Below are 27844 nucleotides of genomic sequence, written 5' to 3'. Positions count from 1 at the left end.
GTGCTTGCATATAACTTTAATTTTTCAAACTTTTTTTTTTAACTCTATTACACAAGGGTCCTTGCTCCCTGTGTGCCAGAAACTATAGCACTGTGTATTAAGCCCTGGGGGCAACCAAGTATTGGTAGGTCTGCTTGCCTTAAAGCGGAGCTCCACCAAAAAGGGGAAGTTCCTCTTTAAGCCTTTGTCCCCCGCTCTCCATTAAAGATTGGCACCTTTGGGGAGTGGGGGGGGGGGGGGGAGAAGGTACCCGAATTTGACAGGTACCCGCTGTGTATAAAAATGGTTGCATTTCCTAAAATTTGCCTTATGTGGGCAGCACCGTGGCTAAATGGTTAGCACTTCCACCTGGCAGTACTAGGGTTGTTGGTTCAAATCCCAACCACGGCACCACCTGCCTGGAGTTTGCATGTTCTTCCTGTGCCTGCGTGGGTTTCTTCCGGGTACTTCGGTTTCCTCCTACACTCCAAAGACATGCTGGTAGGTGAATTGGATCCTGTCTAAACTGGCCCTCGTATGTGTATGTATGAATGTGAGTTAGGGACCTTAGATTGTACGCCCCTTGAGGGTTAGGGACCTTAGATTGTACGCCCCTTGAGGGTTAGGGACCTTAGATTGTACGCCCCTTGAGGGTTAGGGACCTTAGATTGTACGCCTCTTGAGGGTTAGGGACTGATGTGAATGTACAATATATATGTAAAGTGCTGCGTAAATTGACGGCGCTATATAAGTATCTGAAATTAATCTATAATAAATAAATAACTAACTCCTTGAATTAAAGGTGAAAGTCTGCACTTCAAATTCATTTGGATTGTTTTGTTTTAGTTTATTCTGGTGGCATACAGAGCCAAAAGTATGAAAATTGTGTCTCTGTCCAAATATATATGGACCTAACTGTGTGTATATACAGTGTATATATATATATATATATAATTATTATACAGGATTTATATAGCGTCAACAGACATTCCAGTTACAATACAATTTGCTACAAGTGGAAATAGATTGCCCTAATTGTTAGAGCTTACAATCCAAGAATATATATATATATATACACACATAGTATATAGACACATGCACAGTACAGTATATAAAACAGCCAAGTATATTAATGAAATAATAATATTTAATTTTCTGAGTAGTACTGGAAACATAGACGGGTGAGGGTGGTGGAAGAAAACCAAGTGATCCATCAACTCTGCCCCCTTTTTTTTGTTCTATTTCTTTGTAAATGTTATTCACAACTGTCCTACATAGTGTATGATATATTCTATTACACTATTATGACCCTGCAGGAAATCTTTCTCACAAGTTTTGACTAGTTAATGACGCCGACTGTCCTGCATGTCACAGTTAGCATTCATGATTATGACATAAATGGGGACATTTATATTAAAGCCAGCAGGGCCTTGGCGCAGGGAAATTCAGCTTTTCCAAATGAAATATTTTGTCTTCATACAGTACACAAACAGCCAATGCTAACACGGAGTATACAATATATATTGTTAAAATAAATGTATACAAAACCAACTCTGTTTTAGTTGTGGTGGGGTGTCAGGTCGGTCTCCGAAGAACCTGTGTGCCAGAAGCCAAGCAGTGGCTATTATTATGCCCCACAAACCAAACAGTCCACGAAAAATAAAGCTGCGGCACTCTGTTAAAATTCAAAGCTGAGAAATGTATTGATCTAGATCAGGATTCTCTAAACTACAGCTCCCGGGTCACATCTGGTCTACTACAGGATTTTATCCCACCTGCAGCTGGGGTCAGTGGTGTATCCTCAATGTGCATGGCTAAGGATTAAGCCCGGGTTGACACTGATGCGGTGCAGAATTCGCAGCGTTTTCAGTGCAAATTCTGCACCACATCATAATCGCACCCCATTCATGCGAACCGCTGCGGGTGTGTGTGTTAACTTAACAACACCCCGAAATCAGTCCGCAAAGCGTGGTGCGATGTGCAGAATCGGATCGCATAGGTGTGAATACCCATGCGATCCGATTCTAGTGCGGACCCAAGAAAGGGTCCTGCACCTTTTTGGTGCGGGGGCGGTATGATTGGAGCTATACAAAATGTATGGCTCCAATCGCACCGCACACAAATCGCATGTGATTTGCACAGGAATGCGAGGCGCTTCCTGTGTGAATCACATGTGATATACGACGCCGCATATACTGTATGTAAACCCAGCCTTAGTCAGCAAAGGCTGACTATGGGTTCTGCCTCAACACCCCTCCATGTAAGGGGGGACTCTGATGTGAAGAGAGACTCTGATGCAGACTCTGATATAAGGGCAGACTCCAATGGGGACCCTGATGTAAGGGGCATTCTGATGGAGACTGAGATATACAGGGTGACTCTGATGGGGACACTCATGTAAAGGGGACTATGATGGGCACTCTGATTTAAGGAGAGACACCAATGCAGACTCTGATGTAAGGAAGGGCTCAGTTCGGGAACCTGATATAATGGGGGAACTCTGATGTAAGTGGGGGGAGTCTGATTGGTATTTTTTTTAACCCATGAATATTTGTAAAATATACAATTTGGCCCTTGTACTTAACAGTGTGGAGACCCCTGATCTAGACAAACAGAAGAGAAGTCCCCTTTTGGGACCTCCTTTGCTGACGCATTTCACCCAAAAGATTGAGCTTTACTGTAGAGGAATAAGCATGGTCTTATGGGTGAAACACATCTGCGGAAGATGGAGTTACACTGGCTCTCTCACTTGTGGACAGTTTAAAGTGGTTGTAAAGGCTGAAGGTTTTTTTAGAATGCATGAAGGTAAAAAAAAAAAACCAAAAAACCTTCTGTGAGCAGCTCCCCTGCAGCCCCGCTAATACTTACCTGAGCCCCCTTTAGATCCAGTGATGTGCACGAGAGCAGAAGCTCTACTAGGACTCTCTCTCCTCATCAGCTGAGACACAGCAGTGGGAGCCACTGGCTCCCATTGCTGTCAATCACAGCCTGTGAGGTGGGGGGAGGGACTGAACCACGCTCTGTGTGTCCCAGAGACAGAGGTAGCTCAGGAGAAAGCACACACAAGTGCCCCCAGAGCAAGCAGTCTTCTCTGGGGGCACTTGGCAAGGGGGAGGGGCCAGAAGCGCCAGCGGGGAACCTGAGAGAGAAGGATCAGGGCTGCTCTGTGCAAAACCATTGCACAGAGCAGGCAAGTATGATGTGTTTATTATTTTAAAGATAAAGCAAAAAGGAGCTTTTAGAACCACTTTTAGAATTAGCTGCTGCCTGTGTCTCCTATGAAGAAATGTACCCCTTCTGTTGTTCTGGTGATCAGTATCATTTATTTATCTCAGGCTGTCAATTTGCGCAGCGCTTTACATATATATTGTACATTCCCATCAAGGGGCGTACAATCTGAGGTCCCTCACTCACATTCATACATAGGCATACTAGGGCCAATTTAGACAGGATCCAATTTACCTACTAGCATGTTTTTGGAGTGTGGGAGGAAACCGAAGTACCCGGGGGAAACCCACGCAGGCACAGGGAGAACATGCAAACTCCAGGCAGGTGATGCCATGGTTGGGATACGAACCAACTACCCGAGTACTGCCAGGTGGAAGTGCTAACCATTTAGCAACTGTGCTGCCCATCATCTGGAATTAAAGTGACAGGAAATCCAAAACTCTAAGATGTCACAAGATAAGGAACAGTGAGAAAATCTTTCAATGGGGACACTTTTGTTCCATCTACAAATGTCTAAGAGGGGATATTCCCCCTGGAGAAATATCCTTTCACTTCCGAATGTGTCTACAGGACAGAAATTTCCTCCATAGGACATGGATAAGAAACAAAAACTGACTGGGATTTAACCATTCCTTACCCTGTCTACAAAAGTGGGAAAAAAAGTTTTCTTTACGTATACTTTTAAGCATATGACACTGTTATATACAGTATAATATAAGATATAATATAAATGCACACCATTGATTTATTTTCTATTGTTGTCTACAGTTTTGAAACAAGTTCTAGGCTTTACCCCATGTTTCTCTTTTGCGTGCCGACAGGAGCCTTTCTAGAGCTACCCGATAGCATATTGAATGACTACGGCTTCATGAACGTTCTCGTCATAGCCGAAGTTAAAGTGATGTGTCTCAGCAAGCTATCCTGTGTCCAGGTATCTCAGGTAGAGCCAGGACTCTGAACATTCAGGATCCAGGACCTAAAAGTAGAACCATGGCCTCCTCATTACCCTCCCTAGTGGTCTGATTATGTCAGTATTTCTGTGCTCAAAGCGGTACATTTTTATGCATGGAAATATGTATTTTTTATTGTAGGCCTGTAATTCTTAGGAATAACTCACTGAAATCTGTCCGAACAAGAGTCTAGTAAACATCCCGGGTAGGATAAAACTTGAAACATGAAATCATAAATTATAATATAACAAATAATCATAAATTTAATTCAATATTATAATAAAACCAAAAACACTGAAATTTGAAATATGAGCGCCAAGTTCGCACATCACTGTCTTCTCCATCACGACCAACAACGCCCCCATCAGTCCCACCCCGCAAGCCAGAGTACTAGGTGTCATTCTAGACTCCAATCTGTCCTTCCAGCCCCAGGTCTAATTGCTGACAAATTCATGTAGACTCCACCTCTACAACATCTCCAAAATACGTCCGTTCCTAACTCCAGAAACTACTAAGCAACTCATTCACTCCCTCATTATCTCACGACTCGACTACTGTAACTCCCTCCTCACCCGCTTACCTCATTGCAGGCTATCCCCGCATCAGTCTATCCTGAATTCTGCGGCCAGACTCATCCACCTTACTAACCGCTTCGTTTCCGCACCCCCCTCTGCCAATCCCTCCACTGGCTTCCGATTGCCCAACGCATAAAATTCAAATTACTAACGTTGACGTGCAAAGCTGTCCATAACACTGCCCCAAACTACATCACCGACCTAATATCCATCTACCACCCAAAACGTACTCTCCGCTCCTCACAAGACCTGCTTCTCTCCAGTTCCCTGGTCTCCTCCTCCCATGCCCGTCTCTAGGACTTCTCCAGGGCTTCCCCCATCCTCTGGAACTCACTAGCCCAATCCATCAGACTGTCACCTACCCTCCTCACCTTTAGGCGCACCCTGAAAACCCATCTCTTCAGGGAAGCCTACCCCACCCTCACCTAACAACCGATCTCCTCCACTCTTCCTACCACACCATCCCCCAGAGCCACTTCCTCCTGTACCACTATCCCCTCCCTCCTAGATTGTAAGCTCCAAGGAGCAGGGCCCTCAAACCCCTCGTGTATTGTATTGTTACTGTATTGTCTCATGTACTGTCTCCCAATATAATGTACAGCGCTGAGCAAACCGTTGGCGCTATATAAATATTGTATAATAATATTAATAATCACTGAACAAAGTCGCAGAACCGTTTTCAGTGTCTGATGAGGAATTTCCCCCACAAATCATTATCACTCAATTCTGCAAGTGGTTCTAATTTACTATCGCTGTTCTCTAAAACCGATTTTGACCTAAAGGGACGCATTTTGGACACCATGAATATTTCTTTAGTTTCCAGGCAGAAAGAACAGTAAAAATGCAGGCAGGGCACATGACAAAGCACTCGGGACAAAATGTATGTGAAATGGTTTGATACAGTAATGTAATACTATCAGATTTTAGTGAATATAAAATTTTTTCATTTTTGAAATTCCCGCCGTTCCATCCCCCGTACGTCCCGACGCTTGCAGGGACTGGAACCCGGAAGACAGATGCCGGCATGGGCCGGAGGAGATGGCCGGGGATGCTGCAGGGGGGACATCGAGGGACCGCAGGACAACGTAAGTTCTGGAGGGATCCCAGAGCAACTCTGCAGTGTAATCCAGAGTGTAGCTCGGGGTTCTGTAAATATATTTTTCTGTAAATATAAGGGGGCGCTCTTTAAGTCTGGAGGAAAAGAGATTTAATCTCCAAACACGGAAAGGTTTCTTCACAGTGAGAGCTGTGAAAATGTGGAATAGACTCAAGAGTTGGTTCTGGCCAGCTCAGTGGATTTCTTTAAAAAAGTCCTGGATTCTTTCTTGGATACACAGAATATAACTGGATAACATTTATAGGTAAAGTTGATCCAGGGAATATCCGATTGCCTCTCGAGGGCTAATTCTAATACAGAATAAGCATTTTCTAAGTGGAAAAGAATACAACACTTTGCGGGTCTTGTTACAATTTCCACAACAAGAAAAGCAAGTAATTTTTATTAGCCCTTAACCGCTCTCATCCATGAGAACCAGATCTCCTAACTGTTGCTAGCTGGGGGGTAGGTTTTTGGACTCTGCGTGGGTAGGGCTTAGCAAAAGCGTGTAAGGTTCAAACTAAGTATGGTGGGTTGGAATATGCTTTGAGACATCCAAGTTTAAAATGTTAAGAACAAGAAACAAAAGCCAACTTACAGTTTCATCTTCAAGTTTCAGGTGCAGTTTTTTATCTCCTTCTTTATAATCCTTGATAATTTCTGCTGATCTCCACACGTCATCCTGGTCAGGAATCCAGACCCGGGTGTACTAAAAGAGAGAAAAGCCATATGTAAATATATGTTTAAATGTGTCACTAAAACACATTTGTGGATAAATATAGAAATCTGTCATGAGATTACTTGAGCAGAAGACAGTAAAACATGCATGCAGTATAGATTTGTGGGTTCTAATTCAGTAGACATATGATGGTGTAGGCAGCCCACTATGACCCCAAGGATGTGATGACCTAATATACACTCACCGGCCACTTTATTAGGTACATCTGTTCAATTGCTTGGTAACACAAATTGCTAATCAGCCAATTACATGGCAGCAACTCAATGCATTTAGGCATCTAGATGTGGTGAAGACAACTTGCTGAAGTTCAAACCAAGCATCAGAATGGGGAAGAAAGGGGATTTAAGTGACTTTGAACGTGGCATGGTTGTTGATGCCAGACGGGCTGGTCTGAGTATTTAAAAAACTGCTGATTTACTGGGATTTTCCCACAACCATCTCTAGGGTTTAATAAAATATATATAATCTTGCGCGCTTCTATGAATCAACAATAAACTTACTCCTAATGATCACTAAATGTAAAAGTAAAATTATAAATAATAACTGAATAATTAATCCAAAAGTAGCTGCTTTTGCACATTACCCTTTTCCCATATAATACACAGTGACCAGTGCAGTGCTACAAAATTAAGTGAAAACCACAACATAAAACATTTTTTGAATATAAAGTCCAATAATCTTCATTAAAGTGCTTCCATCCTTCTGCAATCACCAAGTGCTTCAAAACATGAGCCCGGGTTCACATATGTGCGGTGCAGTACATCACATGTGAATCGCACAGAAACCACACCGCATTCCTGTGCCAATCACATGCGATTTGTGTGAAGTGCGATTGGAGCCGTACATTTTGTATGGCTCAAATCACACCGCACCAGCACCAAAAACGTGCAGGACCCTTTTTTGGGTCTACACTAGAATCGGATCACATGGGTATTCACACCCATACGATCCGATTCTGCACATCGCACCGCATTTTGCGGACCGCTTTTGGGGTGTTGTTAACATACACACCTGCAGCGGTTCACATGAACGGGGTGCGATTCTGATGTGGTGCGGATTTCACACAGAAAACGCTGCAAATTCCACACCGCATCACTGTGACCCCGGGCTAAAATGTGCAAGATTCCACCACCAGATGTCTGCTCACCTCCAGCAGTGTGACCTCATGTAATATTAGGTTTGGTCTAACTGTGCTTTTGGCCCCGAAACGGACACTGAAGATCAACTTGATGGATTTCAACTGTGCTTCACACCTTGTTCAGAATACAACTCCCACCATCACATCACCTCATAAACAAAAGACCCCACATGTAACATGGGAAACTGATATATATATATATATATATATATATATATATATATAATTTTTATTTAATTTTTGTTTTTTTCTGTAGCACATATCATTTTTGTATTAAAATTTTTATTAATTTATAAACATTTAAAAAAAACAGGAGCAGCAAGTCACGCCCACACAAGGGCCATCAATTGCACATATAAAAAAATAAAGTAAACAGTGCTCTAACACCAACAGAGCAAAAGGTGCGCCCACGCAGGGGCTATCAATGGCACATAAATGACAAAACATTGGTATAACATCAACAGTAACTCAAACCAAAGACAGCTATCCACCGCCACACCAAAAATAAACAGAAATAGAAAAGAAAGGAGGAGTACAAAAGGAAAAAGATGACAACACCAAGAGCGGGGGTCCGGGAACGCCAATACCGAGCAACATCACATCCCCAGACCAGCCGGGGGGAGCGTGGGAAGGGCATATTGCAACAACGGCTCCCATATTTTCAAAAATTTCCATTGGGAGTTGTTACAGATACTTAGATATATAAGTTTTAAATTTACCTTCATACATATATATATATATATATATATATTTTTTTTTTTTTAATTTTGCTGTAGAATATATATCATTTTTAAATTTACCTTCATATATATATATATAAAGCCCTCGAACCCCTCGTGTATTGTATTGTTACTGTCTTGTCTCATGTTCTGTCCCCCTTGCTATTGTACAGCGCTGAGCATACCCTTTGGCGCTATATAAATACTGTATAACAATATATATATAAATTTTATTTTTTGGGGTTTTTTTTGCTTTTTTTTTTTTTAATTTTGCTGTAGAATATATATCATTTTTAAATTTACCTATATATATATATATATATATATATATATATATATATATTGTGGCAGTGCGGTATCCTGCCACGGTGGAAATCACGATGGAGACCCAGGATTCTCAGCCATACAGGTTGAGGGGCTCCAGGCAGATCTCATAATGCAGAGGAAACTGGTTTATCAGTTTCCTCTTTGGTTTGTAAAGCCTGTTTTGGGACCTGTAGTCTGGAGATTTCTAAGAGATTTGGGAGGGATGAAATTTCCAATCCTGGGCCCATATTTTGAGAGCAGCCAGCACGATGATTGCATAGGTGTGTGCAGGCCTTTTTGTGGAGGCCAGGCCATGAATCTGGGCTTCACCCCGGCAGACAGGAGTCAGGAGGGCTCCACCCCGGCAGACAGGAGTCAGGAGGGCTCCACCCCGGCAGACAGGAGTCAGGAGGGCTCCTCCCCAGCAGACAGGAGGTCTCCGCCTTGGAGTCAGGTGGGCTTCACCTAGTAGAGGTGGAAGCCAGACAAGCTGTGTGCTATTGGCTAGCTGTGTGCGGGAAAGCCATTTTTGGATAGAGTCTGCAGGAGACAGACAGAAATCGGTGTACCAGCCAGAAGGCTGACATTTGTTACATTTGTGTGATGGTGGATACCCCTGCGTGGGAAGCATTTTGGTTATTGAACTCTTTCCTTTAAATAAAATTGGGCAAAAAAGGCCCTTAAAAAGAAGCGAGTTGCTGTGTGCTTTGAAGAAGCTCTACCATTTTGAAGCGAGTTCTCACAATATATATATATAAATAAATGAAGGTAAATTTTAAAATATATATATATATATATATATATATATATATATAAATATACATATATATATATATATATATATATATACATATACATACATACATATATATATATATACATATATACATATACACACACACAGTCAGGTCTTGTTTGTTTCATTTCAAATCCATTGTGGTGGTGTATAGAGCCAAAATATTTATGGACCTGACTGTATGTGTGTGTATATATATATATATATATATATATAAATTAAATTTTTGGGGGTTTTTTTTGCTCTAGAATATATATCATTTTTAAATTAACCTATATATATATATACTTATTTTTTAATTTTTTTTTAATTTTGCTGTAGAATATATATCATTTTTAAATTTACCTATATATATAAATTTTATTTTTTGGGGTTTTTTTGCTCTTGCATATATATCATTTTTAAATTCACCTTTACATATATATATACACACACACAAAGCGATGAGATTTCAGATTTCTTTAACAAAAGGGTGGTCTGATTTTCCAGGAATTTTTTGAATGGGCGATAAATCAAAACAAAAGCAACAATAGACAGACAGAGATTTTATGATCCACCCTGGTAAGGGGAAAAGAAAACCCTTTTCAAGTCGTTCATCAGATAATGTATCTAGTAAAAGAGCCGCTTTCTATTGTCCCTAATCTATACAAAGCTGTCCATGATGGATCCTGGATGGACCGCTGTGTGTTTTTAGCTCACTCTGTTGTTCTCGGTCAGTGACAGATTATTACAGGTAGAATCAAATATACACAATGATTCCCCCTTACTGCCAGAGGCAAAGAGGAGACACCTCCTACACAAGAATTTTCTACATACAGCAGAAAAGTGTATGTGTGTATTCCGTCCAAGTTATGACATCACTCTTCTTTTCACATATAGTGTAAGCTCCCAGGATCAGGGCCCTCCTATCCCTCTTGTATTGAACTGTATTGTTGCTTTATTGTCTCCCGTTATATTGTAAAGCGCTGAGCAAAATGTTGGCGCTATATAAATCCTGTATAATAATAATAATAATATATAAATCCTGTATAATAATAATATATAAATCCTGTATAATAATAATAATAGTGTAAGCACATGAAATCTCTCTCTATACCTTCTTGTCACAAACTCCTGAAAAGCTCAGATCAAACTTTCAGTAGCAGAGTAGATGATCTGTAAGCCAATAAAATCAGGATAGTGTAGCTATTTAAACTGTAAGTGAAAAACATGTCATTGAAAGTGTTTTCAGTATATCTGTTTAATAGGTGATCAATGATCCTGGCAGAAAATTGATAGCCGATAACTTTCAAATAGGTAAGAGGTCCCGATTCCCTTATACAGATCTTCAGTTATCACCAAGTCCCTGTTCACACTACATGCAAATTAGAAATTGTGGGACTTCACCTAAAGTTGCACGATTTCAAAGTCGCATATTAATGCGACTTCAACTTACAGACATTGTGGGATTACCTGCACAGATGTCTATGCAGGTCACACCCGATATTGGCAAAAGTAGTGCAGGAACTACTTTTCAAATCGGTGCAACTCCAACGAAGCTGGAGGGATCATCAGGAGGAAGGAAGTCCTGATTGCTCTATATCAGTGTTTCTCAACCTGTGGGTCGCGACCCCTTTGGGGGTCGAACAAGCCTTTCACAGGGGTCACCTAAGACCATCGGAAAACACATATATTATACTGTGTAGAAAGCAGCTGCTGTGTTGAAAGCAGCTACTGTCTTGAAAGCAGCTACTGTGTAGAAAGCAGCTACTGTGTAGAAAGCAGCTACTGTGTAGAAAGCAGCTACTGCGTTGGAAGCAGCTACTGTGTTGATAGCAGCTACTTTGTAGAAAGCAGCTACTGTGTAGAAAGCAGCTACTGTGTAGAAAGCAGCTACTGTGTAGAAAGCAGCTACTGTGTTGAAAGCAGCTACTGTGTAGAAAGCAGCAGTATTGGAGGTAAAACGACACTTCATGAATTATAATTACTGGGTAAATAATTATAGGCTTGGGGGTCACCAAAACATGAGGAACTGTATTAAAGGGTCACAGCATTAGGAAGGTTGAGAACCACTGCTCTATATAGATCTTCAGTTATCACTAGAGGGATCACCAGCAGGAGGAAGGAGGTCCTGATTCCTCTATATAGATCTTCAGTTATCACTACAGGGATTATCAGTAGGAGGAAGGAGGTCCTGATTCCTCTACATAGATCTTTAGTTATCACTAGAGGGATTATCAGCAAGAAAAAGGTCCTGAATCCTCTATACAGATCTTTAGTTATCACTAGAGGGATCAAAAAAAGGTCGAAGGAGGTCCTGATTCCCTTATATAAATCTTCCGTTATCACTAGAGGGATCATCAGCAGGAGGAAGGAAGTCACAAATTCCCTATATAGATCTTTAGTTACCACTAAAGGGATCACCAACAAGAGGAAGGAGATCCTGATTCCTCCACATAGGTCTTAATACTAAATACTAGAGGAAGGAGGTCACAAGTCTTCTATTTAGATCTTGAGTTATCACTCTAGAGAGCTCCAGCAGGAGGAAGGAGGTCCTGATTCTCCTAAAAAGATCTTTATTATCTCTAGACTAGGGATCACCAGCAAGAAGGTCCTGAATCCTCTATACAGATCTTTAGTTATCACTAGAAGGATCAAAAGAAGAAGGAGGTCCTGAAACCCTTACAGTGAAGGAAATAAGTATTTGATCCCCTGCTAAATTTGAATGTTTGCCCACTCACAGAGAAATGATCAGTCTAAAAATCGAACAGTAGGTGTATTGTAACAGTGAGAGACAGAATAGCAACAAAAAATTCAAAAGAAATGCATGTCTAACAAATTATTCACTGATTTGCATGTTCGTGAGGGAAATAAGTATTTAATCCCCTATCATTCAGCAGGATTTCTGTCTACCAGGTGTCTTTCATACAGGTAACAAGCTGAGATTAGAAGCCTGGCAAAGCATCAGAAAGGAGGAAACCCAGCCTTTGGTAATGTCCATGGGCCCCAGACTTCAGGCAGTCATTGCCAGTAAAGGATTCTCAACAAAATATTAAAAGTGAACATTTTATTTATGATTATATTCAACTATGAATGTGAGTTAGGGACCTTAGATTGTACACCCCTTGAGGGTTAGGGACTGATGTGAATGTACAATATATATGTAAAGTGCTGTGTAAATTGATCGCGCTATATAAGTACCTGAAATAAATAAATAAACTGTCCAATTACATTTGAGCCCCTGAAAATGGAGGGACTGTGTATGCAAATGATTGCAGTTCCTAAAAGTTTTACTTGATATTTATGTTCAACTCCTTGAATTAAAGCTGAACGTCTGCACTTGGATTGTTTTGTTTTAATTTATTCTGGTGGCATACAGGGCCAAAAGTATGAAAATTGTGCCTGTGTCCAAATATATATGGACCTAACTGTATTAGGTTCCAACCTGGGGGAATTAGGGGTTCCAGAATACATGTCCACTAGGAAGAAAACAGAATTGGCAGTTTTCTCAGGACTTAGCAAGTCCTGGTCTGGGTTTTGGAGCCTGGGGGCTTTGAAGAGCCTTGGGTGGGATGAAGCCCCCAATTCTAGGTCCAATTCTAGGTCCACATTTTGGTGGTAACCAGTGCTAACTGTGGGGGTGAGCACAAGCGGTTTGTTATGGGAGATGCCTAGAAGTTCAAAGCTCAACCCGGGAGACAGGGTCTGTATCCTGGGAACAAGGTGACCCAATGCAGCTGACAGCAGCTAGATGCTGTGCATGTGCCCAGTGGTTGAGACTGCAAGTCAGGGCAGAATAATGTGCTTTTGGCAGAGGAAGGCTGAATACCCCGTATGGGTGACCCTTTGTAGTGTTGTATAAGCACAAGGACCATGTCCTTAGAAGTGCTACACTTGAGGGAATTCCCACAATAGTTATTATTGCATATGTAGCACCTACTAAGACTAACTCAGAAAACTAATTATAGCAGCTAATTCAGCTTTTACAAAGATGTTAAGAGTGTGAAAACTGAGTCTTAGTACAGTGAAAGAAATAAGTATTTGATCCCCTGCTGATTTTGAATGTTTGCCCACTCACAAAGAAATGATCAGTCTAAAAATTGAATGTTAGGTGTATTGTAACACTGAGTGAAAGAATAGCAACAAAAAATTCAAAAGAAATGCATGTCTAACAAATGATGACTGATTTGCATGTTCATGAGGGAAATAAGTATTTGATCCCCTATCATTCAGCAGGATTTCTGGCTACCAGGTGTCTTTCATACAGGTAACAAGCTGACATGAGAAGCAGTCTATTAAAGGGAGTGCTGCTAATCTCATTTTGTTACCTGTATAAAAGACACCTGTCCACAGGAGCAATCAAACAATCAGATTCCAAACTCTCCACCATGGCAAAGACCAAAGAGCTGTCCAAGGATGTCAGGGACAAGATTGTAGACCTACACAAGGCTGGACTGGGCTACCAAACTATGGCCAAGCAGCTTGGTGAGAAGGTGACAACAGTTGGTGCAATCATTCACAAATGGAAGAAACACAAAACAACTGTCAGTCTCCCTAGGTCTGGTGCACCATGCAAGATCTCACCTCGTGGAGTGTCAGTGATCATGAGAACAGTGAGGAATCATCCCAGAACTACACGTGAATTGTTGCTATTCTGTCTCTCAGTGTTACAATACACCTACCACTCGATATTTAGACTGATCATTTCTCTGTGAGTGGGAAAACATTCAAAATCAGCCGGGGATCAAATACTTATTTCCTTCACTGTATATACTAAACCGGTTTTTGCCCTCAGTAAAACTGAAGCTTCATTTTAGATTGTTACTAGAAATAGCAGGCAGGAATTGGCCTCTTTTTATTGGATGTATTTGGTGTTACTTCTGCACATACTGCACCGTGCCAACACCATATGCACACAAAGTAATCAGAATATGTGACATGGTTAGTGAAGGAAACAGCTCCGTCCGTCATCCCAAATGATAACATAAAAGGCAGGAGATAAAAAAGACGTAATAAAATGCTTGAGATTCAAAAATGTTCTACAGGAACAGTGATGCTAATAAAAGTGTTTTATGTAGCAGTTGGCATCAGACTGAACTTTCACAGAAAGTCTAACACATTCCTATCAAGAGACAAAGAAGCCGACATACAGTTGTGTTAAAAATAATAGCAGTGTGTTGAAAAAAGTGAATAAAGCTAGAAATCCTTCTAACAGCTTTTATTTCCATCCACACAAATTCATTGGGAACACGACACATTCTATTCCAAATCAAAACATGAAGAAAAATAGATCAAATTTGTGTTGTTGCTCTAAAAAAATTGAAGAAAACTGAATATTAGACGGTTCAAAAAAATCGCAGTGTTTGTATTCTTCTTTACAAACTCGAACATTCACTATATAAACTGAAAAATGTTTGAAGATTTTGCTTTCCTTTGAATGACTTCATGAATATTTGGTTGTAGTCACACTGTTTCTGAGAACTGCTGTACATCTGTGTTGCATGGAGTCACCCAACTTCTGGCCCCTGTGATCAGGTATTCCAGCCCAGGATGATTGGACTACATTCCACAGTTCTTCTCTATTTCTTGGTTTTGCCTCAGAAACTGCATTTTTGATGTCACCCCACAAGTTTTCTATTGGATTAAGATCCGGGGATTGGGCTGGCCACTCCATAACGTCAATCTTGTTGGTCTGGAACCAAGATGTTGCACGTTTACTGGTGTGTTTGGGGTCATTGTCTTGTTGGAACACCCATTTCAAGGGCATTTCCTCTTCAGCATAAGGCAGCATGACCTCTTCAAGTATTCTGATGTATTCAAACTGATCCATGATCCCTGGTATGCGATAAATAGGCCCAACACCGTAGTATGAGAAACATCCCCATATCATGATGCTTGCACCACCATGCTTCACTGTCTTCACTGTGTACTGTGGCCTGAATTCAGTGTTTGGGGGTCGTCTGACAAACTGTCTCCGCCCACTAGACCCAAAAAGAACAATCTTACTTTCATCAGTCCACAAAATGTTGCGCCATTTCTCTTTAGGCCAGTCAATGTGCTCTTTGGCAAATTGTAACCTCTTCAGCACATGTCTTTTGTTCAACAGTGGGACTTTGCGGGGACTTCTTGCAGATAGCTTGGCTTCACATAGGCGTCTTCTAATTGTAACAGTCCTCACAGGGAACTTTACACCTTCTTTCATCTTCCTGGAGCTGATTGTTGGCTGAGTCCGCGCCATTTTGGCTATTCTTCTATCCATTCGACTGGTAGTTTTTCGCTTTCTTCCACGACTTTCAGGTTTTGGTTGCCATTTTAAAGCATTTGCGATCATTTTAGCTGAGCAGCCGATCATTTTCTGCACTTCTTTATATGTTTTCCCCTCTCCAATCAACTTTTTAATCAAGGTACGCTGTTCTTCTGAACAATGTCTGGAACGACCCATTTTCCTCAGAATTTCAGAGAGAAATGCACTGTAACCAGCATGTACAACATTTGCTGCCTTCCTTCCTTAAATAAGGGCAATAATTGCCACCTGTTTTTCAAAGAATGAATGACCTCACTAATAGAACTCCACACTGCTATTATTTTGAACATGCCCCTTTCAATTAGTGATTCAATTACACAGAATCAGCAGCATGCATGTCATGACTGTTGGGTCTGTTGGATTTCTATTACTCTACTACACCTGCTAGTAAATTATTTGCCATGTAGAAATATCATTTCTACCAAAAACAGTGATTGATCCGGTTAGTGATGTCTGACTGCTATTATTTTGAGCACAACTGTAGATGATGCATTGTAACAGTGACCACACATTGCAATCCAATTCTTTCAATTGTAAGACATTCCCATGCAATGTCACCATACACAGCAGCAAACAAATGTACTCTGCGATGTGAAATGTACTGTATGTATGCAAATATCACCCAACTCCTACAGAAAAGTGGCTTGGTGGTCAGCACTTGCAGCATTGGGGTCCTTCATTTGGATTCCAGTCAGGACAGTCTATGAAGTTTGCATGTTCTCTATGTGCTTGCGTGAGTTTCCTCCCACACTCTTTGGACATTAATTGCTCCTAGTAATTGTACATATGAAATAGGGACTCTAAATTGTAAAGTCCCTGAAGGAAGGGGACTGACGTGGATGTAATATGTAAAGAGGTACATAAAGTATCAGTGCTGTATAAATACCTGCAATAAAATGCAGAAATAATACAATATTGCTGACTGAGGCTAGGTTCACATCTGTGCGGGTGGTGCCGCTACGGATCAGCACAAAAATTTGTACAGCCGCACCACCTGCACAGAGGAACGCGTTTCAGACACTGAGGCCTTGCTCACAACATCCTATGCCTAAGGCCTCAGTGGCTGAAACGCGTAAGCATTGTTTTACTGGATCTACTTGTATAGCCAATAAAGATTTTCAACGTTTGATTCCACCGAGTTGCGGCTTATATCTGCACTATATTCCCAAAATTATTGTCCCCGCCCTCCAAATCATGTGATTCAGGTGTTCCAATCACCTCCATGGCCACAGGTGTATAAAATGCACAGCAGAGGCCGACTGTAGGGGGAAATTACAATCAATGTTTTTGAACTGTCACTCTTTCATTGAGGAGAAGGGATTTCTGAGAAAGGAATGAAACCAGGATTTTCAACATTTGAGTCTACCGAGTTGCGGCCTAAATCTATCTACATTTGAACCTGTCCCCAGTGTCAGAAGTCTGGTGGTCCACTCCGGCACACATTATAGAGAAAGGGATCCTTTTTCCAAGAAGAGTTACTTTTGTTTAAATGAACTGCAACTAACATTGATTCCTAAAAACATAAAGCGGACACAGGACACTAATGTCCGGCATATGAAGAGGCCATTGCCCCAATGGTGGCTGCAGTCCGTTCTTTAATGCAGATTTTTATTAATTGAATTTTTATAGGAACGAAGAAAGAGCCATTCAAAACAAATAGGCAATGCAGAGAGTGAAATCCAGAAACCTTTGAAGACTGTATCATTCCACGCAGAAGAAGCTGCGACATAATGGTCTCAAATATAAACATTTAATTGAAATGGATTTAATGTGCAACGCCTGCAAAAGGAACGCATAATGTAATTAAAAATGCTGCAGCAGACGGTTGTGCTAGAGAGGATTAAATGCAACCAGCTCTCTGTACCATCTCCTATTCCCTGGAAATGACTGTTTGCAGAAAATACAAGGAGCCAGCAGGAAGGGAGCTAGCTGTGGTCCACTCACTGGGGGGGGGGGCATCCTATATGGCCCTTTAGGGTCCCCAGGGAAGCAATTAAAACATTTTTTTCATGTGAAAAGACTGTCCCATGCCAATAGCTGCACAGGAGGACCCTTGCTCTCAGTGTGGAAGCAGTGGCCTCTTTGCAGAGGTCAGAAACACCCCTTGCTGAATCAGACCTATAGCTCTGCAATCAGAAAAGCTAATTGGATCATTTTGGATCTGACTTAGCGGGGGAAGGGGGGTCATCACTACTACATAAACTCTTTCCGAATCAAAAACTTCCGATTGGTGGAAGGAGTGGGGGGCAATGCTCTATGTTTTTTGGTCTTGTCCTAAATGAAATCATTATTGGGAAGAGGTCCAGAAAACTGTCCAAAAATTTACCGATTATAAGTTTCCAGAGGACCCGACTTTCTTCATGTCTCTGACATACCTGCCAAAATCTAGAAGAAGTCTATCCTCCATCACCTAATCAATGCAGCTAAATCATGCATTCCCCTTACCTGGAAATGTTCCCAACCGCTGACCGTGGCTCTTTGGCTTTATAAAGTAGAGGAACTGAATCTTATGGAAGATCTGGTCCTCTCGGCACAGCATAGACAAGAGGTGTAAACCAAAACCTGGACATTGTGGAACATGTTTGTCTTCTCTAAAGAAGCTAAGGTTCTTCTCCGCACAAACTCTGCCAGCTGAGGGAGTCAGGGGTGGCCTTCCCCAGAACACCATGTCCACCAAACCCCCAGAAACCCCCCCCCCCTCCTTTTTCTTCCTCATTCTTTCCCCATCTTTCTTCTTTTCATCTATTATATATATTTTTTTTTTCTTCCTCTCTCTTTCCCCATCTTTCTTCTTTTCATCTATTATCTTTTTTTTTCCTCTCTCTTTCCACATCTTTCTTCTTTTCATCTATTATCTATCCTTTCTCCCTCTCTCTTTCCCCATCTTTCTTCTTTTCATCTATTATATATATATTTTTTTTCTTCCTCTCTCTTTCCACATCTTTCTTCTTTTCATCTATTATCTATCTTTTTTTCCCTCTCTCTTTCCCCATCTTTCTTCTTTTTATCTATTATATATATTTTTTTCTTCCTCTCTCTTTCCCCATCTTTCTTCTTTTCATCTATTATCCATCTCTTTTTCCCTCTCTCTTTCCCCATCTTTCTTCTTTTTATCTATTATATATTTTTTTTTCTTCCTCTCTCTTTCCCCATCTTTCTTCTTTTCATCTATTATCTATCTTTTTTTCCCTCTCTCTTTCCCCATCTTTCTTCTTTTTATCTATTATATATTTTTTTTTCTTCCTCTCTCTTTCCCCATCTTTCTTCTTTTCATCTATTATCTATCTTTTTTCCCCTCTCTCTTTCCCCATCTTTCTTCTTTTCATCTATTATCTATCTTTTTTTTTTCCCTCTCTCTTTCCACATCTTTCTTCTTTTCATCTATTATCCATCTCTTTTTTTTTCTTTTCGCCTTCCTTTCCACAAAAAAAAATAAAATGAATTAAAATTGCCCTCCAGAGGATTTACCCCCCTTCCTGACCAGGCCATTTCTTAAGATACGGCGCTGCGCTAATTTAAGTCCTTTTTTCCCCACAAACAGAGCTTTCTTTTGGTGGTATTTGATTGCCTGTGCGTTTTTATTTTTTGCGTTATAAACAAAAAAGACCGACAATTTTGAGAAAAAAAATATTTTTGACTTTTTGCTATTAAACATGTCCAGTAAAAAAATTTTAAAAATCAAATTTCGTCATAAATTCAGGCCAAAATGTATTTTGCTACATGTCTTTGTTAAAAAAAAATCCCAATACATGTAAATTAATTGGTTTACATGAAAGTTCAGCGTTTACAAATGGCGGTATATATACTGGAATTTACTTTTCCTTTTTTTTTTACTAGTCATGGCGGCGATCAGCATCTTATGGCGGGACTGCGGCGGGCACTCTCACACTGACATCCCCAGTGACACCAATACATTGATCACTGCTATTGAGCACTGGGCACTGAGCAAGAAGGGGTTAACATCTGGGGCGATCATAGGGGTAACTGTGTGCTGTTTCACTACTTGGGCTGTGTGTGTGCTTTACTGTAAGCACACTGCTTTCTATGGCTCTGCTATGCAGAGCCATAGAAAGCAGTGTGCAGGAGCTGACAGGGGAGATATCTGCATTGTTTACATGCAGGACTCTCCCCCACCCCCGTCGGAGATACTCGGCGATCACCCAGTACCGGCGAACGACGGCGCGGTTAGGGCGTGCACACCCCTACCTGGAAATGCAAAACACACATACCCAGATGAAGGAAAAATATAATTTATATATATTTTAAAAATATTCTTCCCAAATATATTGCCATATATTTGAAATGCTACAATTTTGGCCATATTCAATATATTTCAAAATATATTTATACACACATACATATACACACACGTTGAAATTTTTATTACAAAATATATGAAAAATATTTTTAAAAATACATTTCAAATATACTGTATGTCTTTAAAAATACATTTAATCTACATTTTTGGAATTCATTTACAAAATATATGTAAAAAGATATGTTAAAATGACTTTTTTATATGTTAAAAAAATCTGAAGAATATATTTAAAAAATATACATTTTTAAAAATATATATATTTTTAAATATATTCTTTAGGTATTTTTTAACATATAAAAGTAATTTTAACATATATTTTTACATATATTTGTAAATGCATTCCAAAAATGTAGATTTGTATTTTTAAAGACATACAGTATATTTAAAATGTATTTTTAAAAATATTTTTCATATATTGTGTAATAAAAATGCACTTCAACATGCAGTGTATATATACACACATATATATACACACACATATATATATACAGTATATATATATATATATATATATATATACAGTTGTGTCCAAAATTATTCAACCCCCACTGAAATTGAGTGTTTTGGCCAGTTTGACATTGCTTTTGATCATTCAGTCATCTTGCTTACATTTACATTAAAGAGGCACTTGTAGGTCAGACAAATATAACATAACAGTTATAATGAAATAACCACAAATGTCTTTTCTGTGCTCACAGCATTATCAGTTTTATTCAACCCCCAAGTGACATTCAATCTTAGTACTTAGTACAGCATCCTTTTACAGTTATAACAGCTTTTAAACGTGAAGCATAGCTTGACACAAGTGTCTTGCAGCGATCTACGGGTATCTTCGCCCATTCTTCATGGGCAAAGGCCTCCAGTTCAGTCACATTCTTAGGCTTGCGCACTGCAACTGCTTTCTTTAAGTCCCACCAGAGGTTCTCAATCGGATTTAAGTCTGGTGACTGCGATGGCCACTCCAAAATGTTCCAGCCTTTCCTCTGCAACCATGCTCTAGTGGACTTGGAGGTATGCTTGGGATCATTGTCCTGTTGAAAGGTCCAACGTCTCCCAAGCCTCAGGTGTGTGACGGACTGCATCACGTTTCCATCCAATATCTCCTGGTACTGAAGAGAATTCATGGTACCTTGCACACGCTGAAGCTTCCCTGTACCTGCAGAAGCAAAACAGCCCCAAAGCATGATTGACCCTCCACCATGCTTCACAGTAGGCAAGGTGTTCTTTTCATCATAGGCCTTGTTCTTCCTCCTCCAAACATAGCGTTGATCCATGGGCCCAAACAGTTCTAATTTTGTTTCATCAGTCCACAGAACACTATCCCACAACTTTTGTGGTTTGTCCACATGGCTTTTGGCATACTGCAGTCGACTCTTCTTATTCTTTGGAGACAGCAAGGGGGTACGCCTGGGAGTTCTGGCACGGAGGCCTTCATTACGCAGTGTGCGTCTTATTGTCTGGGCTGAAACTTCTGTACCCACATCTGACAAATCTTTTCTCAGTTCCTCAGCAGTCACACGGGGACTTCTCTCCACTCTACGCTTCAGGTAGCGCACAGCAGTCGAAGTCAGCATCTTCTTTCTGCCACGACCAGGTAGCGTTTCAACAGTGCCCTTTGCCTTGAATTTGCGAATGATGCTTCCTAAGGTGTCTCTTGGTATGTTTAACATCTTTGCAATCTTCTTATAGCCATTGCCCTTCCTGTGAAGAGAAATCACCTCTTCTCTTGTCTTCCTGGACCATTCTCTTGCCTTCACCATGTTTGTAACCACACCAGTAAATGTCTAGAAGGAGCTGAGTATCACAGTCATTTTAAAGCTGCCTAATTGGTGCTTATTATGCTTGATTGCTGCTCGGTGACATCCACAGGTGTTTTCAATACCTGATGGAAAGCACCTGTATGAACCTCTGTTCTTCAGAGTGGTAGTCTTTAAGGGGTTGAATAATTGTGGCAATGAAGAAACCACATAAGAACCATTTACTACTGTATTACATAAACAATTGATGTCATTTTAGTTGCATTTGGGTAGTTACAACGTCCTTGTAGGATTTGATTCTGAATACAATTCCAAATGTACACTATAGTCCCTAAACCCCTTTACAGCATTGGGGGTTGAATAATTTTGGACACAACTGTATATATATACACACATATATATACAGTATATATATATATATATATACACACACATATATATATATACATACACACACATATATATATATACATACACACACACACACACACACACACACATATATATATATATATATATATATATATATATATATATACACACACACATATATATACAGTATATATATATATATATATATATATATATATACACACACATATATATATATATACATACACACACACACACACACACACATATATAAATATATATATATATACACACACACACACACACATATATATACAGTATATATATATATATATACACACACACATATATATACAGTATATATATATATATATATATATATATATATATATACACACACACACACATATATATATATATACATACACACACACACATATATAAATATATATATATATACACACACACACACACACACACACACACACACACATATATATACACACACACATATATAATTTTTTTTTTTTTTTATATATTGAATATGGCCAAAATTGTAGCATTTTAAATATATGGCAATACATTTGGGAAGAATATTTTTAAAATATGTTTCAAATATATTTCTCTTCCATGTGGGTATATACATGGTTTTGCGCACCCCTGCCACACTGTAGCAGTATTTCTGCTATAGGGTGGAGGGGAAGCGGTTAAGTATACACCAATGTCGCTAATGTGGGTTTCACGTGATCTTTATTAATCAGGATCTACCTCTGGTCCACTTTAGGTTCTGTACTGTTGTAAATGATTTGTTGAACCTATATATCTTTTGGACCGTATGCTGATGTGTTGCACTGCTATCCTATATATCGTATGTATATGGTGACTCCATGTAATAAGGTGTGCAGAATTTTGCACTGTCATCTTTATGTATTGGAGACGGCCTTTTTGATGAAGAATTTGTAAAGAAAAAAAATACGTATCCAGAAGTTTCATAGCTAGAATCTCAAAACTGAACCCCTGTGTGTTCCCCTGATTACTGTGGCCCTCTAATTGGCCGGTCTGCTCCTCCACGAGTCCCAAAAGCCACTCTTCCCAATGTTCTGCTATGTACTGTCCTTCATCGCATTCTCTCTGCAAGTGAGAGGCTTCTGACTGCTCAGAAATCCAAAAATTCAGTGGGCTAATTTACGCTGCTGTTTCCTTCTCTCACATGGCACAGAATAATTTGTGTCCCCAGCGTTTTTTGGGAAGTGCAGTATTTCATAAGGCTCCGCTGCAAACCAGCTAGTTAATAGTCATTGCATTAGATCTCTTAGATATAAATGACTTTGGCAAGAGGAAATTGTAAGATTTACTACAGCACTTGCAGCTCAACGAATAAAATAGCAGAAAGTCAGAAGAAAAAAAAAAAAAAGGATTTTGCTGACATGCGGAACTGAGAGGGTCCCTTGCTTGGATTTCATCAGGCTCTGCTGCCTGTTTGGTACTGATGCATAGTGACTGCCCTTCACTGCTTCTCTCAGTCATAAAATAGCAAAACAGTTTAAAGAAAAAACAAAAAAAATAAATAAAAAAAAAACAAAATAAAAACACACATACCTCTACCCACATGCAAAAATCTAAAGGGCCCTGAATGAAACAGACTAATTTCAGTCTGCAGCAAAAAATAAAAATTTGTGTGTTCCTTCCGCAGAAAATCTGATGCTGAAATGGAAGTCATACGTGGCCATTCAATACCTTCATTTTCTATCCCGGTTTCTTTTTTGCTCAAAACTTAAAAAAAAAATCTTAAGGTCTAAAAGGTGCTTCAAACAGTATACTGCACATCACGGGTTATCTATTATTTAGCTAAAAGTTAAATTCCATGAAGACTCCGGCTCATCCAGTTTTAATGTCATCTGGAGTTAAGATGATGAAAAATACATGACCACTTTTCATTGTGAGCTGCTAATTTATAGAGATGCCCAGTGATTGTTGTATATTTTATATATCGCAGAGCGAGGACAGGGGCCACACACTTAGAGTAGCCAAACGTCGCAAATACATAAATGTAAAACTTCTCAAATCCTCAGAAGCTGAAGACAGAGCACCAGCCAAAAATAACAAAAAAAAAACTAAAATAGCCCATTGTAAATAAAATAACAAAAAAGGCTTTTGCCACAATGTTCCTCTTCAATTCAAAGATTTCCCACGCAGTACTTTTCTGTGCCACTAGATGTCCTCAGTCTGTTGGCCAGCATTATTCCATCCACTTCCTCTGAACCCAGGTCATCCTGGAACTCCCTCCGTCCCCCCAGCCTGCAACCAGACAGTCAAAAGTGTCACTCTGCTTTCTCCTATCAGCATGCTTCTTCTCAGCAAATGGATTTATTGGATCCTTGTACTTTTCCTCACACGCCACTCATCACGAGGCTGGTTATATTCAGGTACTACTGGCCAGAGAGTAAATAGAAAAAAGCTCATCTCTCTGTCACTCTGCTTTCTCCACCTGTCGGCATGCTCCTTATGAACTTGGCTCCTTGTGATGCTTCTTCTTCTCACATTGCAGCCTGTTGTACAAGACTTGAAGGAGCATTCACAACTGAGCATTTTGTCACTCGTTTTTATGTGCGTTTTTGTACACTGTTTTTTTAAGTGTTTTAGAGCTTTGGTGGTTTTTTTAATAGCCAACTGAGAAAAATATCATCTGGTACATCATTCATTGCTATGTTTTATTTAGCTTTTCTAGCTTTGCCATCAGTTTTTTTATTTAATGATTATTCTTTTTTTTTTTATAGGGTAAGGGGTTAGAGTTAAAATTAGGTGTTAGGATTAGGGGTTGGGGTTAGGTGTTAGGATTAGGGGTTGGGGTTAGGTGTTAGGATTAGGGGTTGGGGTTAGGATTAGGGGTTGGGGTTAGGATTAGGGGTTAGGATTAGGGGTTGGGGTTAGGATTAGGGGTTAGGATTAGGGGTTAGGATTAGGGGTTAGGATTAGGGGTTAGGATTAGGGGTTAGGTGTTAGGATTAGGTGTTAGGATTAGGGGTTAGGTGTTAGGATTAGGGGTTGGGGTTAGGATTAGGTGTTAGGATTAGGGGTTGGGGTTAGGATTAGGGGTTGGGGTTAGGATTAGGGGTTGGGGTTAGGATTAGGTGTTAGGATTAGGTGTTAGGATTAGGGGTTGGGGTTAGGATTAGGTGTTAGGATTAGGGGTTGGGGTTAGGATTAGGGGTTGGGGTTAGGATTAGGTGTTAGGATTAGGGGTTGGGGTTAGGATTAGGTGTTAGGATTAGGGGTTGGGGTTAGGATTAGGGGTTGGGGTTAGGATTAGGTGTTAGGATTAGGGGTTGGGGTTAGGATTAGGGGTTGGGGTTAGGATTAGGTGTTAGGATTAGAGGTTGGGGTTAGGATTAGGTGTTAGGATTAGGTGTTAGGATTAGGGGTTGGGGTTAGGATTAGGTGTTAGGATTAGGGGTTGGGGTTAGGATTAGGTGTTAGGATTAGGGGTTGGGGTTAGGATTAGGTGTTAGGATTAGGGGTTAGGATTAGGTGTTAGGATTAGGGGTTGGGGTTAGGATTAGGTGTTAGGATTAGGTGTTAGGATTAGGGGTTGGGGTTAGGATTAGGTGTTAGGATTAGGTGTTAGGATTAGGGGTTGGGGTTAGGATTAGGTGTTAGGGTCGGGAGTTAAGAGTTAGGTGTTGGGGTAAGGGTTTGGGTTAGGGATTAATATTTTATTTATTGTCTTGTTATTTATTTCTTGTGGTTAGAGTTAGAATGTTCATTATTATTATCATTATTTATTATTATTATTATTATTATTATTATTAATACTAATGATAATAATATTACTAAATAATGTATCTATTTTTTGGTAGGTTGTTAATAACAATGATAAAAATAACAAATAAAATAATTATTATATATGGGGGTTTTTTTTGTTTTTGTGTATTTATTTGATTTATTTAATATTTATTTGTTCATTTATTATTTTTTTTTTCGATTTGAGCAGAAAAATGCTCCAAAAACGTGTGTTTCCATTCATTTCTACGGAGTTAAAAAACACTAAAAATCATACAAATCTGCCAGATTTGAGCAGCAAGAAAAGCTCCAGAACTTGTTTGACCTTCAGGTGACTTGGAATGGAGATGTGCACCATCTCCACTGAGAATAATTGATTTTTTTTTTCCTCAAACGTTTTGGAGCTTCATGCTACAAATCAGTCAGGTATGAATGGGGCTGGCCATTTTCAGGTGATGCTGACCGGAGAGTGAAAGGAGAAGCAGCACAGTGATGAGCTTATCTCTCTGTCACTTTGCTCTTTCCTCCTATTAGCATGTTTCAGGTCAGCATATGAATGTATTGGCTCCTTGTGCTGCTTCTTCCTCTTACACTACAGCCCTGCTGTACAGGGAGTTCAGGGGGTGGGGGTTTTGGCAGGCTAGGTATATTCAGGTACTGCCTGTACTTAAAAATACATTTAATAATGCATTCCTGATTACAGAGCTGCATTCATTTGTGTCCTTTAATTCTTCCTAGTGCTCAGCTTTAAGCTACCAGCACATCTAGCACCTCTGCCCCCCGGCCCCCTAGAGGCCCCTGCTTTAATTTTTCTTTTATACATACCTTTTTCTGATATCTTTAGGACAGTCATGTGACACGATGAGTCCTTTTTAGCTTTCCCTGGGGCGGCCGTCCTGGATGATGTTTAAAGCAACGCTGATGTGAGTAGATCGGCACCACTCTCTGCATCAATATACTGTGAGTGCAAGGCAGCATGCTTAGGGGGCGGGCCCATGACGCCCATGGACCCATAACCTTGCGGTAAATCTGTCTCAAAATTTGTCTCGTTGCTCCTATTTAGCATTGCCTTACTGTGCCAAAAATTTGATCCATTTTTAAATTGATAAATCTTTCCTGTTCCAGTCTGTTGGATTGACCAAGGGTAGGCGTCATTCAACCCGAAAGAAAGAGGACATCTTGTAGCAAAGAAGAGATGCTGCCGTCCTGGATGATGTTTAAAGCAACGCCGATGTGAGTAGATCGGCACCACTCTCTGCATCAATATACTGTGAGTGCAAGGCACCATGCTCAGGGGGCGGGCCCATGACGCCCATGGGCCCATAACCTTGCGGTAAATCTGTCTCAGAGTTTGTCTCGTTGCTCCTATTTAGCATTGCCTTGCTGTGCAAAAAAATTGATCCTTTTTTAAATTAATAAATCTCTCCTATTTCAGTCTGTTGGATTGACCAAAGGTAAGCGTCATTCAACCCGAAAGAAAGAGGACATCTTGTAGCAAAGAAGAGATACTGCAAGGGCCAGCTCCAGATTAAAAGATGAAAGTATTGCAACCAGGGGTGTTTCTCCCCCCCCCCCCCCCCAAGGCAGACAGCCTGGATTTAGGCTTCGAATATATCATTCAGCTGTTTGCACATCACATATAATAAGTGCAATATTTTCACCGGTAGAAAAGTACAGCAGAATTGGTACTTATGCCCTGGCAGGCACCCGCGGTCTGCTGGCTTTTATGTAGTATACATGGTGCCAATGTGAAAAACACAAACTGACAGATTGACAGCATCTGGGTAGAAGTGCAAATTACATTCCCT

The 27844-nt window shown here is 40.2% G+C and overlaps 1 protein-coding gene across 2 annotated transcripts in view; it reads right to left on the bottom strand.

Moving 5' to 3' along the window:
- MYO5B (myosin VB) overlaps window positions 1-27844 on the bottom strand; it is a 424200-nt gene that overhangs the window by 264070 nt on the left and 132286 nt on the right. For both annotated transcript variants that reach the window (XM_089681603.1, XM_089681604.1), the window contains exon 2: window positions 6427-6537. In XM_089681603.1, coding sequence (XP_089537729.1) covers window positions 6427-6537 — 111 coding nt within the window. The remainder of the gene's footprint in view (window positions 1-6426; window positions 6538-27844) is intronic.

Source organism: Staurois parvus, unplaced genomic scaffold (assembly GCF_062004578.1).
Source record: "Staurois parvus isolate SC_StPar_1 unplaced genomic scaffold, SC_StPar_1.0 ptg000272l, whole genome shotgun sequence".
NCBI classification, from domain to species: Eukaryota; Metazoa; Chordata; class Amphibia; order Anura; family Ranidae; genus Staurois; species Staurois parvus.
This window is presented reverse-complemented; position numbering and strand designations above follow the sequence as displayed.